Raw genomic sequence first — 20,750 nt, forward strand, 5'->3', positions numbered from 1 at the left:
TGACAGAGAGTATGTTCCTCCTTGTAATCATGACCCACATCACAAAGTCCCAAAATAGCTAGAGTTGAAACAGGGAATATGCGAGGTCGTCAAGACCCTATCTCTTATTGAAGTCAGCTGAAGATGATGGCGATAAAAAAAACCCTTGAGGTTAGAGATAATGATAGAGATATTAAAGAGAAGCAACCAGCTGGACTCACTGCCTCTAAGCTCACCAATGGGAAGGTTACTATAAATGCAAGGAGAGCCAGATTAAACCAATGCAGAGAGCTATGGCTATGAGTATGAAAATAAAAAATAACTTGCATTTCTGGCATATGCAGCATCCTGATAAAAGAGACTGTAAGAATGCATATTATTTCTGCTGTGCGCATACTTAAATGTTTGTCTTTCTCTAGCAGCCTTCTGCTTAACATTCCTGTGTTGCACAGTGGTACAGCTACAGTAGGACTTCATCAGAGGACTGTTCCAGACACACTACTGCTGGGGGGACGGGGGCAACGTCAACCCCCCCCCACACACACACACACACATCCTCAGATAGCACTGATTTTCCCCAAACTGTGTTACACCAATAAAAATGTTATTCTCATGTTGGTGCAGAGGGACCTTGATGCCATGGTCACAGGCAAGCCATTTTCTCATTGGGTTAGAGTTTCACAGTCAGAGCAGGTCTACTGCAGTGTTCCCAAGTCGTACGCCTTATTATTGATACTGCTGGAGCATGCAGGACTTGAAACATGCTTTTAAATAATGACACAGTTGACGCTGGAGGGATTAGTAAAGTTATGAAAGCAAGCACTTTTATTGCCATGGACATCTTTGTTTACAATTAAGCTCGACCACTAGCTGATGCAAGCACTAGGCCGTAGAAGACAATATATAAGGTGGATAAGCTTGAATTAATTGGGTCTTACAAACAATGGAATTGTGTTGGTTTGTTACATTCCTCTATTATTCCTATTAAGTTCAGCCTGACATTTAATTATAATGACATAGGCACTCTGAAACCTAAACATGAATACCATTCCAAGATGACATAGATTCACACAATGCTTCCAAAGAAGGGGGAGTTGTCTAGACATGATATCATGCTGCATACACACACACACACAAAACAGATGTGGTAGAGCAATGGTAACTGACAATTAGTAACTGACAATTAGTCTGACAATTAGTCAGCCTTGGTTTGATTCCCGAACCAGCCATTGTGAGTCCAGTCAACTTGAACTTAAACTATATCAAACAGGAGTACAGAATGTTGATGCTGTCTGGTCCATTCTGCATGGCCCCACGTTCTTACATAGTATATCAAGACCCTCAGTATGACTACAAATGTTACATCCAAGGCCTGTCTATATTTCCTCTTTATAATTTCATTGATATTGATATATATTGTCTATATATTGTGTCTATGTACATGAGAGAGGGTGCACTGTGTATGTGCAATTATGACGTTTTAAAAGTAACTCCTGTAGCCCCCTGTGTGTGTGCTCTCAAAGCTCCTCAGAGATAAATGTCAGAGATGATTACCAAGAGCCCAATTAAAGCTTTGGCTGTGGTGAGATCCAAAGGGGCTGCTTCCACACTGCCTTGCACTGCCCTTAATATAGGAATAGGCTAGAACATCGTGGAGCATAAAGCAACAAACACATTATTAGGCAATACATCCAGAGGTGCATTAGTGGGGTATTGCTTTGGGATTTGATTTGAACACAGTGAAATGTGATCTGTAAGCCCTGGGTGGTTTGCTCTGATCTGATCATGGCTGTGTGTGATGGTTATTGCAAAGCACAAAAACAAGACCTGATAGTCAGCGATGTGATATGAATGCTCTCGCGATGTGAGGTCTTGATACAGTTACAGATTACAGTTTTCAATCAGGCACATCTTATTTTCACCGCTCTGCTTCGTAAACAAGCAATGGTGTAAGTGAACAAACAATACTCACAGTGGCCGACTCCACAGTGAAGTGTGATTGAAAGCCACAACACTGTGGCATCTACTGATTAGAACCTGTCTAATCAAATTCCTTTCTGACCCAACTGATCTTTCACTGTGTCCAAAACAAGGCTTGCAGAGAAAATGCAGACCCAACTTTATATACAATTAAAAGAGATTTTGAAAAAAAAAGTCTGAACCAGAAAGGGTTTAATTGGAATTCATGGCTCGCTGAAGGCAGTAGCGGTATGAGGCAGTGTTTGGAGGCCCTCGGCTGTGCCCTGGGAGCTGTGATTGCCTGTGTGTGTGTGTGTGTGTGTGTGTGTGTGTGTGTGTGTGTGTGTGTGTGTGTGTGTGCGTGTGTGTGTGTGTGTGTACTGGGGGTGCACCAGTGTCTTCAGTGTGGCTGTAGTTGGGGTAGGCGAGCCGGGGGCATAAGAAGAGGGCAGGGAGTGTGAGAGAAAAGGGAAGGGTAAGAAACAAAGTTACCTAAAGCTGTCTGTTCAGGTTAAGTTCATGTCCTTAACTGTACAGCCCCTGTCAGTTTTGCAAAAGGTCTATTCACTGTATTAATTTTAATGGCAAATGTCCCAATCATTTAGAATTATGAAATAATTTGCAGCAGTAGAATTGGGGACACTGTGTTCTCTTGCAAAAAAAAAAAAACAGACTTTTGCCTGCATGAATTAGAGCACTTAAAATGTCTCCTATTTTTAGAGGCGAGAAGGGTAGCTTGAAGGGTCCTGAGTGCTCCTCATTTAATTTGATCAGCAGGATGAAAACATATGAAAACAGAATTTTAAAATGGTCCACCAGGAAGTGAGAGAGGACTAGCTGTCCTCCACCATCGATCATCTTTCCCATGTTCTTGGCCCTTCTGTCTAAAACATGCCGACATGAACCTTTCACACATCTCCCTTAATTAGCCACACAAATTACTATGATGTGCCTCGGTTCTTCTTATTTGTAGAGATGTTCTGATGCAGGGTGCCTCGGTTCTTCTTATTTGTAGAGATGTTCTGATGCAGGGTCCCTCGGTTCTTCTTATTTGTAGAGATGTTCTGATGCGGGGTGCCTCGGTTCTTCTTATTTGTAGAGATGTTCTGATGCAGGGTGCCTCGTCTCCATTTGTTGCTCCAGATTGCTGCACTTACTCCCACCTCTCCTCTGGTTTGCTCATTTACATCAGGAGTTTGAGCTCTCTACACTCTCCATTTCTGCTGATCTCTCTCTCTCTCTCTCTCTTTCCTTCTTTCTGTCTCTCTTTCTCCAGCATTCCTTCTGAAACCCTCGCAATAATCCCTCCACCTCAGCTAATCCTTATCACACCCACAGCTTTCCCGTTCCTCCTCTCCCGTTTCCCCCACAGCTCTGGATCGTCCCTCCCCTGTCCTGCTCTGCTTATCGTTCCTCCGCCTCGTCCTCCATCCTCCCTGTCTGTCCACAGCCTCTATGTCGCTCAGCCACTGGCCGCCTCTAAGCGTTGTTAACCCCTTGGGCTGAGCGGTTACTGGCTGTGCCAAGCATTTGGACCTCGCCGCGGCAACGCAGGCCACTGCGATGAGTCCTTCCCGAAGGACACATGTAGGGGTAAGGTAGCAATAGTGGAGGAGTGTGCCCATGGAGGACAATTAGGAGGACGGATATGGCATTCTGCAGACACCTGGCCACCTGCGGCTGGGGTGACTTTCATTAGACCACTTTATCTGGGTCCGGAGGTGAAGAGAAAGGAGTTTTTCCCCCTGGGGTTTGTGGCAGTGCTCACGTTGTGTCTGTGAGATGAGAAGCTGCAGTGCTGGCCTGAAAACAGGAGCGATTGGTGCAGGCAAATAACCAATACATCTAAAAATAGCCTTGACCGCGCTCTCATTTAGAGCTCAGAGCCCCTGAGTGTCTACAGAATAATGGTCCCTTTTCTGTGGTTTGGTCACTTGCTGGCCACCATACATCTAAGCAAGTGACAGCAGGGTAACAGACACACACAAACACACACACACACACACACACACACACACACACACACTGACTGTCCTTCCCTTCATCCTTCCTTGTGACTGATATCCCAACCTTACACATACACACACACACACATACACACACACACACACACACACACACACACACACACACACACACACACACACACACACACACACAAGTCTCTCTACTGATCTCGACCTCTGCACACACTCACACAAATACACGTACACATAGTCTCTCTCTCTCTCTCTCTCTCTCTCTCTCTCTCTCTCTCTCTCCTGGCCTGTCTGCAGTGCACTTTCATCTGCCACAATAGCACAGTGGCAGCCAGAAGGGAGGTTGTTTCAGTGACACAATGCCAGAGGGGTACATGAAAAGAGTAACTAAGCCAGTTCCGCCAGAGACCACTTTCCCTCTGTCACTCACTTTATCTCCTGCTTGCTTTCTCGTTATCTTGCATTATATATTGGACTCATCAGAAATACCATCCAAAAAGCCACTTCAAAATGTTTGTTCAAAGTTCAAAGTGTTTTGTTTTTATCGCTGTTCATTAAAAACGCCATCATTTAGCTGTGATGACCTCAACAATTTCACACAGCACACATACATCACAACACAGATTAAAAACAGATGCAGAACTACCATAGCCTATAAATATGCTGCATCTGACCTGAGCCTCCAAGGGTGTTTCAAGATGCCAGCGATTACAAGTGAGGAGAGAAATCATCTGGACCGATGCCAACAAAGCTTCTGTAAACGAGGCCGTCTAGTTTTGGACGCCACCGAAAATTCCGTTTGGTGGCGCTGTTGTAGTGCGCTGCGCATCCCCAAGTGTAGTGTGTAGAGCATATAGAGAGCGCAATAGTCCATCTGTGTTCCAGTATGCAAATGTCACGGCTTGCTTCTGTGTATGAGAGTGAGTGAGTGAGTGTGTGTGTATGAGGGAGTCGCTGGTAGTATTATGTTCTCGCTCGTCGTGGATTTGCTGTAGCGGGTGCGCTCGGCCCCTTTCCTTGGGGATAATGTATGGCGATGGAGAGGGCACCATATGGGACCGCGTCGGACGACCCCGGCGGGACTGCATGTGTTACCTCGGACCTCCGACTACTTTGATGCCCATGTAAGAATTTTTCTGAAACATTTTTAATACGTAATTTATTTTTTTCATGTTTAAGTAGGCTATTACAGTGTCAACTTACAATATAATACTAAATTGCTTTGTAAAATATATATTTGAAAGGTGTTTCATTTTATGGAGGAGGTGCCTTTGTAATTATGTGTGTATAACAACTCTAAAATGTTCAGTAGATTTCACTGCATTAGGCTATTTGTCGCCAGTGAACGCTTGAGAACTGTCATTACAGTACAGTTTTACCTTAGCGGTATAACTTAAAATACGTACATTCATCTATAGGTAGGTCATTATTACGCACGGATTTGGCGCGTAACCAATCTCTCTTTCAAGGTTCAGTGGGACGAGATTAGGAGAGGAATGGGAGTTACTGATGCTGTATTTGAAAAAAAGTGCATGCTTGTGGTGCAAATATCAGCAATAGGCTAATTTTAAAGGAACCATAAAATTACTGTCGATCTGAATAGATTACATGACGCCCAGGTGATGACCAGGTCTTTGTAATACACAGGTGGTTGAATAGGCAGGATCCGCATGAAAGCCAGTTAGCAGAACAGCAAGAAATGTTTAATAAAGAACTTTAGTTTCCATTTCACATTTGTGTTTTATACGTTTACAAGCATTACAGCCTATGGAAACCAATACTTTCATGGCGATGCTGTAAATTATGGCAGATCCAAAAATATGCCTTTTAGCTAGGTGGCAGCTTAACAAGAAATGGTGGATGGCCTTGCCTGGCACATGCAATTCAATTCCCCAGTGATAGCCTACTCGTTAGCCAGGGGAAATGGGTTATGGTTGCCTGTGCCAAAGCGTGGAGTGGTGGGTATGAGCTAGAGTAGGCTATTGGGCATGTTGGAAGGCACTGCCAGCTGAACCATGCGTACTTTTTTCTGTGCACTTCCATTCACCCATTTAATACATGACTTAACTTTTTCGTTGGCTAATGGGGACCACTACAACTGTACACGTACAGTAAACCAGTACTGTTGTCACTTTCTCTTAGCGTCTCATCCTGCGTGCCTCTGAAGCGCTGTGTTAGTGAAGGATGATTATCTCACTCCAGGGCTGTAGCCTGTGTTCAGCTAGGGAGAGGGGAAGCGAGGGAGAGAAAGGGAGACCGTGGACATTGGCATTAGAAGTGAATAGCCTAAGCCATCGGGCAGTTCAGAGTATGCGTGTGTGTCTTCTGGACCTGAGGACTTCTGTGCCCAGCTGACCTGCGTTGATGTAAGGAGAGGGTTTTACCGGAGAGCCACGCTGTGATCACCTGGTGCCCTCCGAACATCCGACCATCCATCACACAAACCTTTGTGTTTTATTTCTCAGCGGGATGCGGAGATCGCCCGATGTGAGTCCCAGACGGCTGTCCGACATCAGCCCGCAGCTCAGACAACTGAAATACCTGGTGGTGGACGAGGCTATCAAGGAGGACTTGAAAGCGTCCCGCTCAGTGGAGGACATCAACAGCGCGTCCATAGAGGAGCGGATCCTAAGAATCACCGGGTACTATGGGTACCAGCCGTGGAATGCAGTTTACAACAGTGAGTAGGGCTGTCTCAGTCCGCCTAAGTCATTCATTAATGTATAAACACATTGAATCTAATCGAAACGTGTTAGGCTACATTACACAGTTCGGCTAAATGTGCACACTGCCAAATGGGAGGTAGTTTGTGTGCTGTTCAGATGAGGTAGCTGAGTGTTTTTTTGGTTCTCATTATGAGGGTGGCATTGTTGGGTAGGCTATACCTTCTTAGATCTGCCCACACAAATTGCCTCTTCAAAACCATGATGGCAAATCGCTGCTCTGTTTTGGTTTTCAAAATATGCATTATAAATGTCAGAAAGGGGCCCAAAGAGTGAACAGGAGAGAAAGCACAGTGACAGCTGTTGCCTCCCAGTCAAGACCAATTCCCTTTATACTTTGCCTTTGTGCTTTTATAGTCTCTTCCGCTCATAATCATAGTGTCATTTGTCCCAGGTAAACTCCTAGGCTGACTAAACATCAATGTTTAGTCCAAGTCTCCTGCATGAAATGTGGATCTAGGTGTTGCGGTAGCTTGCACTTAAATTGTAGTCCTCTGACATTTCGGGATAATTCTGGGGATCTTTAGTCTTGTTTCAGCCTTTCTTGGAGCATCCTCCTCCCTTTGCATAATGGAACTATAGTGTAAAGTGCCACAAAGCATCAATCCATTGTGTGCTCTGCTGCACAACTACAACATTGCCTGGGGGTGATTCTTTGTGTAACTGTGACTTAAAAGTTGGAAGCTGAATTGTAATGGACCTGAATACAGGAGTATAAGCTGATCTTGCACATGGTGGAGAACATTTTTTTCAAGTCAGACAGATCCATGAAAGTGAATGGTGTACAGTCTAGATACTGTTGCAGTAATGGTGAGAAAGACAGACACAGAAAGGAAAAAATTCAGCAATATGTTGATCTTCATTTCCTGTTGTAATCCGTCTGATGGAATTGTGTTTAAAATGATTTAGCAGCCAAATGGTGGTGCACCATACTTCTGCTGTGTGGAGCCTTGTGGGAAGGCATATTTGCATGCAATTCCCCTAGCCTTTTTCTTTCTTAATTTCCTTGTGCAATCACAAAGCTGCTACCCATGGTGTGCATTTAGAGTGCAAGCAGCCATGAAACGAGTCCCCCTGTATCAGGCTACAGTGAGCAAACGAGGCAGGAGCGCAGCACTTTACTGGAGACGTGGAGAGCCACTCGTCAGCAGGGAGAGGGAGAACTCCACAACCCATATGCACAAGTATGGTCATGACAAGACAGTGAAAAGTTACTGGGAGAGAGAGAGACAGCGAGAGAGCAAGAGAGAGAGAGAGAGAGAGAGAGAGAGGAAAAGAGAATTTCTATCTATGTCCCCCAGCAGGGTATTCAAGTCCTTACACACCACACAGATTGATTAGGTTGTCCCTGTTGGCTCACTAGCTGTCAGCTCTTTTTCTGGGCGAGCTGGAGAACATCAAAACATTTCTCTTTTCAGTAAGGCCGCTGTCAGCCAAAATCTCCCACCCTCTCATAAGTGGTTGCTACGCCACACCAAAATAGCAGAACGTACACATATACACAGCAGGCTTTTGTGTAAACATACCAGGGCTCTCGAATGCTCTTTGTGAGTGTGTGTGTGTGTGTGTCCCCGTGTCTGTGTGCCTGAGAGTCTGAGAACCATTGCCCTTCAGGCAACGTGTCCCCTTTTTCCTGGCCAATTCTGCATGTGAGAAGACAACCCAGACAGTTAGACCCAGGTGAGGAGACTGCCAGTGCCAGTGTCTAAAGGGGCTGCCACTTGGCTGCTATAAACTTGTCCATTCTGGGAATCTGTGTAAGTAGACATGATGTGTTGTTGGTACAGCATGTTTAGTTTTACATCGGCTTACTATGTTTATTTCACTGTGCCTGTTACCAACCCCCTCCCCCCCCCCCCAAACACACACACAATGAAGACACTTGACAGCACAGAGCAAACATGCTCACTCTGAAATGCATTGTAAATGTTTCAGCCTGACATTCCTGGCAGGTTAAGTGTTCATCTTAATTCAGGACTGAAACTAATATAGACAATTCACATTCACTGTCACTCTGTGATTATGTGAAATATCAAAGCCCAAGCAAGATAGTTTAGAAATGCTTTTGACATTACAGACAAAGTGCACTGCTGTGGATAAGGCTTTGGGATTATTTATGCTATATGGTCAATAATTCAGTGGTGCTTTTGAATTATGACTTACACAGTGGCCCTTCTTACGCAAGGGGAATCAAAGCTAACAATCTCTCTTACATGCTGACTTCAGAATGACTGATAAAGATGACCTCCATAGTAGATGTGCACTTGTAGACTATTCAATACTAATTAGTTTAAGTTCTCAAGTAAACCTGGCTATGAAAATAAATATGAGAGAAGGGTTTGCTGTAGTTAATATGAGTATCGTTATGTAATGCCAATTAATGTTTATATTCTGAATTTTAATATGAAATAGAGCCACTCACTGGAGTATGCCAATTTCACATCTTTAACTTCTACCCTCCTGTGTGGTTGGACATCAAAGCTGTCCACCAAGTGCATTGGGCAGGATGTCATTTGAATCAATACAACAAAGCCTGACCACATACTGCCTTGAAGCCCCCTGCTGCACAAAATTGACACATGTCCATGTCACAAATAACACACACTCAAATGAACTTCACAGGCAAAGGAACAATAGTGTAGTGATACAGCAGAGATGGAGATGTAGTAGGCTGTGATGGAAGGGTATGCTCATGTAAGAAGTCTACAGCACCAAAAGTTTTAATATTTTAGGGAATGATATTATAGCTTGTCAGCTGTAATTTAATGTAATGTAATGTGTTAAATAAGTTGTTAAATGAGACCATCTGCTCCTTTGTTAAACATTCATCTGTGTACACTCAAGCCCATCCACCATATAACACAGTTTAAGACTAACTATGCAAAATCCCATTGCAAACATATATGTTTCATAGCTCCTGGATAGCTGTGTGTGTGTGTGTGTGGGGGGGGGGGAATAAACAAGCCGCATCAAATTAATATTGACTTTGTTGAGGCTCTGTGAATCTGATTCGATCTGATGGTACATGACCATGAGATGCTACAGTATATGAAAAAAACAGCCCCTCCATCAGTGCAGAGCACAGACTTTTCAATCCAGAGCACCATGGAGATACAGCCCAAACACACCCAAACAATATGACATTTTCAGACAGAACAAACAAAGAGCAACTGCCATTTCATTTAATTTTCTCCCATCCAGTCACCTGCCTTCATCCTGTGTTATAGCTGATAGTTGTGGGCAGTAAGCACCATGGAGAGGTTCCACAGGGATCCCATCCAAGCACTAAATCATTGAAGATCAGTAATGGAGACCCCAGCAGGTTCACTCACATTACACTCTGCTTGTTTTAGTTTTTTTTCCAGGAAGATAAAAGAAACAAGTTTGACATTTAATATTAAACTCCCTTCATGTCAGTTGCATGCCACTCATTGAACCACCCTCCCCCTGTAGAAGCACACACACACACACACACACACACACACACACACACACACACACACACACACAGATACACATACGCACACACACACACACATACACACACACACACACACACACACACACACACACACACACACACACACATACACATACGCACACACACACACACATACACACACACACACATACACACACACACACACTCACACACACACACACACACACACACACACACACACACACACTTGACCCCTCATATTGCACCCTTGCACCCATTTACAGTAATGAGCTCCCAGCGCTGAGTTCCTCCTTTTCACTTTTTTTCCCTACATGACATGGCAGAGAGAGGGGTCTGTAGAAGTCCAACGCTGATCAATCAGGCAAAAGCTCTTCAGCAACATTTTCAATGATGTGCATTCGAAGGAACACACATGTGTGAGGAAACTGAAATAACAGCACCACTGTAATTGAGTCCTAATTGATATCAGTGGACAGATAAATGTGTTTGCTTTCCACAAGTTTGATCAGCCATCATATCATGGACATGATTAATAAGAATTATATGACTTTACAGTGAAAGGTTAACACACATTGGCACACATGACTACGCATTATGTGCATATCAGCAGAGAGAGAGAAAGAGAGAGAGAGAGAGAGAGAGAGAGAGAGCACCACTGTGTTTATGCATACAAACCCACACAAAGACATGCACAGGTTTATCAAAGAACAGCAGCTGTTGCTGTTGCTTCTTGTCTTTGTGCTCACTCTCCCTTGTAATGGAAATAACTTCAATTCAATCTTGGCCTCAGTCCTTTCTTTTACTCTCTCTCTCTCTCTCTCTCTCTCTATTTTCTCCCACTATCCTCTTCTCCCTCCCCGCCACTCTGTCGTTAATTACCAGTTCCCGAACAATGACCTGGCTCTAGGTGTAATTAACCTGAGATACGCTGATGTAAGCCATTTCACCACTAATCACTGCCACAGTTTGGGATGGACGAGGGCTGGCTCCAGGTAGCCCCCAAAGCCCACAGCCTGGCCACCACTCTCCGCTGATGAAAGACAGAGAGGTGGTGATCATTAAGATAACTGGACTCCTCTCTCTTTCTCTCTTTCTTTTTTCTCTCTCTCTCCTCTCACCTTTAGAGTTGTCACCCAGCATCCCAGAGGATTGACAGACAAAAAGATTGTGGATCTACAGTGTACTGTAGATTTTAGTTGAGTGTTTAATGTAATAGTTGTCAGATTAGGACAGAAATTATTCAATGCATTTTCCCGTGGTTTGCGTCCCTCTCCTTCGTTCCTCTCTCTTATCTCTTCTCCTCTCCTCCCTCTCACACCCACACTCTCACACAACCTGTCATCACTCTGTGCACAGATGCTGCTGGCGCACAAACAAACACACACACACACACACACACACACACACAGTTGAGGTGCAGATGAGGGTGACAGCTCCACTCCATGAGCCCGTGAGAGAAGGAGAGTAGAACTCTGCAAGTGACAAGGCCTTTGCTGAAGGGGGCTAAAAGCAAAATGAGACCACATTAATGCTTATGTAAATTGTTGCATTTTTCGATTCACTCCTGGAAATATTAACAGCCGAGAGTGTTCTCAGCTGAGCAAATGTGGGCTGTTTAGTATGTTAATCAGAGACAACTAATAGCACATTTAGGATGTACATGTAAACAACTTATCACTGAAAAACTAGAAATTAATGTCGGCTACTGTAGGTAAACAAGAAAACTGTGATCACCCACACCTAGTGCTAAGATAAAGGGTTGTGATCGAGCACTGTTTTACAGTAAAACACAGTGTTTGCTTACCTTTCCTCTTCTCTGTGAAACTCCAGTCTCCACCACGACTGGGCTCTGGCCACTAAACAGTCTCTACCACGCCATGCTCTGAATTTTTATTTTTTTATTTCTGTGCCACGTTACACTGCAATGTTGTGTTCCTCTCCTTCTCCATCACCTCCCCTTCACTTTTTTAATGGTTCTTGTTTTTGTGTCTTTAAAAGAGAGAACATTTAGTCTTCCATGGTTCAGCAGACCAATAAGCTTTCTATTTTTAAAAAGCCAAAATGGTGTAAAGTGGGAGCAGATATGTATACAGTCACAAACCAAACACAATCGCACGTCTGGAAGAAAGGATGTAATTGATCGAAAGTGCAAACAACATCAGTGCACAACATGGTGCTCTCAAAGACAAGTTAATTACATTAGTTTAAGTTAATGGGCCCTAATTTAAATGGTGGCCAAAGTGAAAGGCCACAAATAAGCCAATTTAATTGCTTATTGCTAATTGCTAAATACATGGCTAAATTAAGTAGTTCATTTATAAAGTTAATTGTTGTGAATGTAAGTGGGACGCATGTGAAACACTGTAATGTTCAGTTGGTGACTACCACAAGCACGACTGTTCTGTCTTTACAGATTTATACTTAAACCGCAATATCTTCACACGTAGGCCTAGTTCATCATTATAGCTACAGTGCTAGTCCAAGAATTCAACTTTCCCTTCACCCTCATCTCTCTGCATGAGAGATTGATGTGCAATCCCCAGGCCTATTTAATAATCTAAACTGAGAGGAGCTCATCAGATCTCAGAGAATCACACAGGATATGTTATAGACCCAAATTCATATGATTTGCATGGTGTACAATACAAAGTGCTGTAGATTTGGTTCGATTGGCCTCAGTCTGATTGCTGTGTGTACGGGTAGGTACTTTGATGAATGCGGAAGAGTTAAAGCCTACCACAAACACAGAGTAAAAGAGAGCTGAGGCTGAGATTTAGAAAGTTTTTCATGTGAGTTTCATTCATAGTCCAGCAAGGACTCCAGCAAACTCGTGTCAGGCAAATATGGAGCTACCCCCAAGGCAATATGATAAGGGTTGTTGCCAGGGCATTGGCACACACATTTACTTGAAGAAACAAGAGCAGCACTATGGTGAGGCAAGAATGTGAACTATGAGAGATGTGGATGAAATGACTGACAGCATAATATAATTTTATGCATACTAGAAATCACTGCATGGCTTTCCTTGACTACGGTAAGGTCTATAAGACTGTTGTAGATGATGGACTTCAACAATAATACAGTTATATGGTTCAATTTAATCAAAGCCATTATATGTAATTTAATCTACTCCAATGTGTAATAACCATGGAAACAAATCTCCTTCTTTAATTAAGTGTGATTGCAAAGCACACTTATTGTTCTTCTTAAGTTTTATTAAGTGTGCTTGCAAAGCACACTTATTGTTCTTCTTAAGTTTTATTATTATTTTTCCCGTCTCCCTAATTTTTTGTCAGCCCTAGCGCCTAGGCCCTTTGAGACAGAGACACCGTTCCAACTTTAAAACGTCCGGTCAGTACCGGTGTAAGTTGCTCGCGAAGATGACGTCAGGTGGGCGTGTCGTTCGTCCGCCATATTGGATTGAACAGAAAGCGAAACTACATTTTCACAGGTCACAAACTTGACGTACATTATCCTTGGACCAAGCCTCACAAAAGTTACCAGAAGGATTTTTGATTTTCGAAAGCGTTTTCCCTCCACAACCAAACGAAATCGGCGGCGAAGCTCCAAAACAGGAAGTCGTCCATATCTCAGAAACACTGTCACATATCGATACCAAATTTTGTATTTGAACTCGGGACTCCAATGTGAGGGTGCATAAGCTAAAAAAAAAAGAAAACATTCCAAAAGTTTCCTGCATTTGGCAAACCACCCACCCATATTTGGTATCACCTTCCACATTTGCAGTTGTACTGGTTAGGGTTGGGTACCGAAACACGGTTCTAATATGGCACCGGTGCCGACGCAAACGGTAGTAACTGCATCGAATAACAACGTGGATTTCGGTGCCCCATTTCGGTGCTTAAATCGCGTTGTTTTTTTTAATTAATTATTTTATAGGAGGCACCACTGCATGCCATGTGCCATCTCTAACGTCTTGCTCTGATAGCAACACACCCAGATAGGCTACAGTTAGCTAACAAACACTGGATGTATAAACCAGAGGGGTGCATCACATAGGCGAGTGGACAGTATTTGACAGCTTGCATGAGCCCATATCACGAGCTTCTGTCAAAATCTAGCATATTGGGCCTAACTACACACAAGCAAAAGGCTATGAAACAACATCAACAGTATACCTTACACAATATCCTTGCTAATGCGCTAACTGTCATTTATTTGAAATGTTCGGCAAAGTTGTAAGGTGAAATAGTTGGAGTTTTCACATTGTGTTCTAAACAACATAATGGCATGATATTGATCTTTCTTGTGCATATAGCATCACAATGAATATGAAGATCATGTTAAAAGTTAGCTGGCAAAAACATAAATATGTAGGTTACATACCTGATGTCACTGAGCTGTCAAAGAGGCTACTGGAACCATCTCCGAGATTCTCCGTATGTTATCGCTAATTAACTCAGCTGGTGTTAGCGCATAGCCATAGTTGCTGTTGAAATGCCTAGGCCTACTAGCGCTGGGAATCTAAACACTTCAACACCGACATAATGTAGCCTTACATGTTCAAAACTATTGTGTGTTATGGGGGAAGACATGAAATTTCTTTAAGCATTTGGGAACACACTGAAATGAATTAACTGGAAAGCAGTCTTTGTTAGATTAGCTTGCTTGCAAATGCCATTGTCCATGACCTGTCAGTTCTATGGCAAGCGGTTTTAACATACCTTATGGCAAACCGCCTACACTGGGTAAACTTCAAAGCAGAGCTTACCATTGTGTGCATCCATGGCAAGCTGTTTTAACATTTAAATGTATTATGCGTAGGAGCAATGAGATATTGATAGTAAATTGAATATAACAGTTCAATTTCATGTTCAAATTTGTCTTATCAATACAAAAAAGCAATTCATGCTTTAGACCATTTTAATTTAAAAACAAAGTACCGGTTCAGGCACCGTTTCGGCACCGGAACCGTTTTAAAAGTATCGATTTAGCACCGGTATCAGATAAAACCCAAACGATACCCAACCCTAGTACTGGTACATCTATCACAATTCCTTACAAGTATGCACAATGTCTCCGGGCAACCTTGCCCAATCATGAAATCCTTGCTCTGCCATGGGATAGTATGGACTTACGAACTGAAATTGTAAGGAGAACATTAGTTATTTATTGCTGACGTAGTACAGTTATTTTCACATTGACAGTATTCAAATTAAAATTTTCATTATTGTTAAATATTATGATGGGAGAGTATTATTAAAAATGTTACAAGTATGCAAATGCATATGTTTACGGGCATTTAGGTTTTACTGTGTTGTTTTGTTATAAAGACATGCAAGGCATTCTGGGCCGTAATGAACAGTGGTCGGCAGCACTCCATAGGCTACGTATTAATATGAATAGGTGTTAATAAACAGATATCTCTGTTACAAAAACGAGCTGGTAATCGCTCATTGAAGAGGGAACTATGATAAAAAGATTGTTTTCCTAAAAGCATGGAGTTGACGAAAGAATAAGCAAGCAATGTCACGTTAATGTTAAATACATGTAGCCTACATCTGAACGCTAGGTGGCAACGTTGTATTACATTTCACTAGTGTACTTGAAATACGGTGTGAGCTTAACAAGTAAGGAAGGTGCAAATATTGTGTAATTTATCATGGGAAATTATTGGAAATGTTATTTCTTGTTTATTCTAATTGCAAACCACACACATCCATTCGCAATCACACATACACTTTTAATACCTTGAAAAGACTCTCATTTCGTTTATTTGATGTTGCCTAGCAACGCAGCCTTCAGAGCAAAGATTCTAGAACAGAGCTTCAGGGAGACACGTTTTGAGTTCGTGGCCAAGTACCTAAAATATCGGTTTCCATGTGTATGTGCTGGATGGTGTGCTTCCTTTATGAAAGTAAGTGTTTTATAGAGTTACAGACATAACTAGAAAAGCATTTCCTGAAGGAAATACAGTGCATGAAAATGCAAAAAATATGATGTAAAATATCATACAGAGTAAAAACAAACTATATTGATTGCTAGGTAGATGAGGTTTAATATAGTTGGAATGACTGAACAGTGAAATAGGTGGATAGTTTATATAGTTAAATGATTTGCTTGGTAGATAAGGTTTAATATAGTTGGAATGATTGAACGGTTAAATAGGTGGATAATTTAAATGGTTAAATTATTTAGGTAGATAATTGACGATAACTGACATTTGGAACGGCTCTAATGTTTGCTAGCAGTTATGCTAACTATGTTATCAAAGATAATAATGTTAACCAAGTTACTTAACTTAGTTAACTTAGCTAATGTTTTCATTTTTAGTAGTAATGCTAACTAGTACTATGTGACTTAGCTAACCTAGCTAATCATTTTTAGTAAGTATGCTAACTATTTTAACCAGCATGTTAACATGCTAACTATGCTAACCATGTTACTTAGTTAACTTAGCTAATTATTTTTAGCAGTTTTTCTAAAAATGCTAACTAGCATGCTAACATGCTAGCATGCTAACTATGCTAACCATGTTACTTAGCTAACTTAGCTAATCATTTTTAGCAGTTTTGCTAAAATGCTAACAATGTTAGCAATGCTAACATGTTAACTATGCTAACCATGCTAACTAGCTACAGTGGGTAGGAGTCATAGTTGATGACAAGTAACAGTTACAATGGCTGAACAGTTAAAAAGTTCAGTAGTTTAAAGGGTTAAATTGTTTAACAGTGAAATATTGTAGTGAGGACTCTTATTTTGAAACAGTTTTTGGCAGAGGAAGCAGTTGAATAGGGTGTGTAGTCTTAATAGGGCCAGTTTGTATGCTTAAAGCCTGAGAATGGAAGTTGGGACAGGTGGCCTGAACACCTGCCATAGGATTCTAATTGCTTAACGGCTCTATTGTGATGTCATCAGCCCATGTTAAGTCTATGGGGACATTTTGAGTAGTTTTTAATTAATAGTTTAAAAAGTATAAAAGTTACAAAGATGAAAAATACATAGCCCACATGTCCTAAGTAAGACCTACGTAACATAGTTTGAATGAAGTTTCTACGTTAAACGGTTGAAGCTGCATTAACTGCGTTAGAAGAAGAAGAAGAAGAAGAAGAAGAAGAAGAAAATGCCTAGGAAGAACAGTACAGTGCATTTTCATGCACTGTAAATAAGAAGCCTAGGAAGAACAGTACAGTGCATTTTCATGCACTGTAATGAGTCATGTTGTAGTGGTCCACATAAATGTGCCCCTTCTGTTATTAGAATGCTAAGCGGAGATTTAACATCATTCATTTCTTGTGCTAGAAGCTAGCTAGCTATGTCATAGGGAGGAGATAGTTGTAACGTTATGGGATTTATGTTGCTTAGCGTAATGCCATGGTCATTTGATATGAGATGCTTGTACTAGTAACTTCGTCACTCATAACTTTAGGACTCCTATTTTTTTTACTAAGAGTAATTCAGGAAGCATTTTAGCCCTAAAAGTAGCGCCTGAGTCTGTGACAGCTTAAGTGAGGACTCCTAATAAGACCGATTCACAATGTTTTGTGGTGGCATTTCACGTCGCGATGTTTTGAAATGCGTCTAACAATCACGAGGGAACAATTTTGCATTGTAGTCATAACTAAGGGATGCAGTAACACCACCAACAACAACCAAAACTAGCCTACTCATTGTTTACATGTACATTAAATGTAACGTTTCATTGTGAATCAAATTAAAAGATTCTCCTCTTTGCAAACGTTGGCATAGGCAGATTCATTTAATAATGTTGCTGCGTGAATCACGGTAAGCGCGAATGAAGTGGCCACTTCTTAATGGGACTTACTGTATGGAAGTAGGCTAAGTAAAATAGAGATGTTTAAAATAAGATAAAGTTAAAGTGAAGGATATGCCCGCTTGACAACGGCAGCGATAACTGGCCTTTGGCCATAGCAACCATCCATTTAGAACGACTGGCCTTCATAGCAACTTCTTAGCAAGCATCTTAGCTGTGGTTCATGTAGCTACAGTATGCATGCAATGTGATGCAAAGTATAGAAAGGTGATGAAATATACAGAGACAGGTCAAGAAATATAGTGCAATGTAGACAGTAGTATACAGTTGATTTACAGAAGGTGGTTTAGAGTAATATGAATTAAATATAAATATGTGCAGTGTATTAGCAGTTATCTCATACAATAAGTAGAATAATGTATGTAGATGTAGCAGTAACATTATAATAGTAGAAATAATAATATAGATATATGCAGTGTATTAACAGAATATAATAAAACAAAATAAATATGGATATTCAATATGACAAATATATAACAGATATGTACATAACATACAGCTATGTGCAGTGTGGAAACAGTGTCATTGTAGTGCAGAAACAACATTATAAGAGTAGTAAGAATAAGTCTATGTGCAGGATGAATAGTATAAAGATCAGTATAATAACTATGTATAAATGTAATTACAGTAGGCCTATGTACATTTGTAAATAAATAGAAAACTATGGGTGAGAGGGATAAATTAATTTTATTTAATCGTAAAAGTAAATTGCATTCAATTAAATTGCAATTAAAAATCTTTCCAGTAGGCTTTAATGTCACGCAAAAAGTACAACCAAAGCTGAGCTTGATCAACTAGAACGTCTAAAGAACCAGAACTTGAGTGTAGTTTTTTGCTGGGTCCCAGGCCATGTTGGTCTGAGGGGAAATGAGAACGCGGACAGTGCTGATAAGTAAGCCCTCAATGAAGAAGTCACAGAATGTCAAATCCCTGCCCCAGACCTTAAACCTATACTGAACTCTTACATCTCAGATAAGTGGCAATCTGAATGGGATTAATGTACCAACAACAAGCAAGGAATGTGAATTTTGGCACATTTTCATGATCCACTGGGTCGTTATGGGCCACACAAAATACGGTGTTGCTAAAATTACTCCTATTGTGGCTATTAGAGACATGCGTTCATGAGTATCCAGCTACATTCAATGAGTTAAGTAAAATACATTCACACACACAAAAAAAAACATCACTAATGTTGTGGACATTCCTTTATTCTGAGATACATCAATAGGCTCTCAAAACAATCCCAAACAGACAAAAGGTCTTTATAGAGCAAATCCATATAGATTATTTGTCAAATAAACGAGTAAAACAGAATTAGGGGATGGAATATAAAATATTCACACTCATAGCTCATATTTTTAAAATAAATCAGTGAAAAAGTATCCTGACAAACAAGCAGCATTTTCTGCCTGTCAATGCCGTAGTCATATTTCATAATTTTAAATTTTTCTCTAGGTTACCTGATAGCCCAGTTTGAGAGGTGCAAGACGCGTTTTGCAGCCAATCACTGCTGTTGTTTTATTTTATTGATTTGATTTTAGTCATAGAAGCTAAATTCAAAGGCAGGCCACAGGTAAAATCCAACGAACCGCATTCAACCCGCAAGGCAATAGTTGAATAGAGCTTTTGAGGTATTGCCACTGCTCCAACACTGAAAGGCACTGTTAGAATGCTTGGATCAAGCCAGGTTCAGCATAGCGTATGTCACTGTCTGCTCACGTTGGTGACCGGACCAGGGCAAGCACACTTTCGCAGTTCCCGCCGGAAATGCAGTCTAGTTTATTTTGCCCTCTGCTTGCTATTCAGCGCAGCCCATCACTGGTATTGTCATCTTTGACTGACATAGGCTCAGTTCCTGGTGTCCTAAGCTGCTCACTGAAAAAATAACACTAAAGCATTACATCTCTTTTCACCTCTATGCGGATGACTCACAGCTGTACTTGCCTCTAAAATCTAGGGACTCCATACAATCTTTTCTGGTCTGTCTTGAAGACATCAGAAATTGGATGGCTAACAACTTCCTCCAGCTAAATAGTGACAAGGCAGAAGTCATCATTTTTGGTCCTCCCAAGGCAAGATGCACTGTAGTGCAAAACTTAGGTCACCTCACCCCATCTGTCAAACCCTATGCCAGAAACCTGGGTGTCATTCTTGACTCCGAACTCTGCTTTGACAAACAGATTAGCTCTGTTGTCAAAAATAGTTTTTACCAGCTCAGAATGATCTCCCGCCTCAAATCTTTCCTATCTCACAATGACCTTGAGAAAGTTATCCATGCCTTTATTACATCACGGCTGGATTATTGCAATTCCCTCTACCTTGGCCTCCCCTGATCCTCACTTAGACATCTGCAGTTGGTCCAAAACGCAGCTGTGCGTCTTCTAACTGGCACCAGGAGGCGTGAGCACTGGGCCCATGCTGGCCTCCACTGGCTCCCAGTTCTTTTTAGGATTCAGTTTAAAGTTTTATTATTTGTTTTTAAAGGACAAGTTCGGTATTTTACACTTAAAGCCCTGTTTTCAGATAGTTTATGATTAAATAGAATGTTTAAGATTGAAATTTGGACACATGCTGCTGTCCTGAGAATTTTCGGTTTCTGTGGTAGCGCCCCCCCCTCCTCCAGAACGCTGCATAGGTGCACTGGAACAATCCTTCCTAAAACGCATTAAACTTTCGTTTACAAAGACGTGAAACTCACCGAGTGGTCAGGGGTGTTCACTGATATGCTCACACAAAAATCGCTGCAAAAGATGCTTTCCAACAGGTGTTTACCATTGTAAAACTGTGGAGCTATTTTTCCAAACGCCTCACACCCGTGCATTCTTCCGTTGAGAGCTTGAATAATAGAC

General features: G+C 41.6%; 1 protein-coding gene across 2 annotated transcripts in view; it reads left to right on the forward strand.

Moving 5' to 3' along the window:
* The first annotated feature begins 4,847 nt into the window (after positions 1–4,847).
* The window catches only part of slc35f3b (solute carrier family 35 member F3b), a 70,930-nt gene continuing 55,027 nt past the window's right edge, over positions 4,848–20,750 (forward strand). The window contains exons 1-2 of one of the 2 annotated variants that reach the window (XM_042065944.1): positions 4,848–5,041; positions 6,383–6,597. In XM_042065944.1, coding sequence (XP_041921878.1) covers positions 4,860–5,041; positions 6,383–6,597 — 397 coding nt within the window. In that variant the 5' untranslated portion in view covers positions 4,848–4,859. Of the gene's footprint in view, positions 5,042–6,261; positions 6,284–6,382; positions 6,598–20,750 lie in introns of those variants that run through there. The other variant, XM_042065945.1, reaches the window with a different exon arrangement.

Source organism: Alosa sapidissima, chromosome 16 (genome assembly GCF_018492685.1).
Source record: "Alosa sapidissima isolate fAloSap1 chromosome 16, fAloSap1.pri, whole genome shotgun sequence".
NCBI lineage: Eukaryota > Metazoa > Chordata > Actinopteri > Clupeiformes > Clupeidae > Alosa > Alosa sapidissima.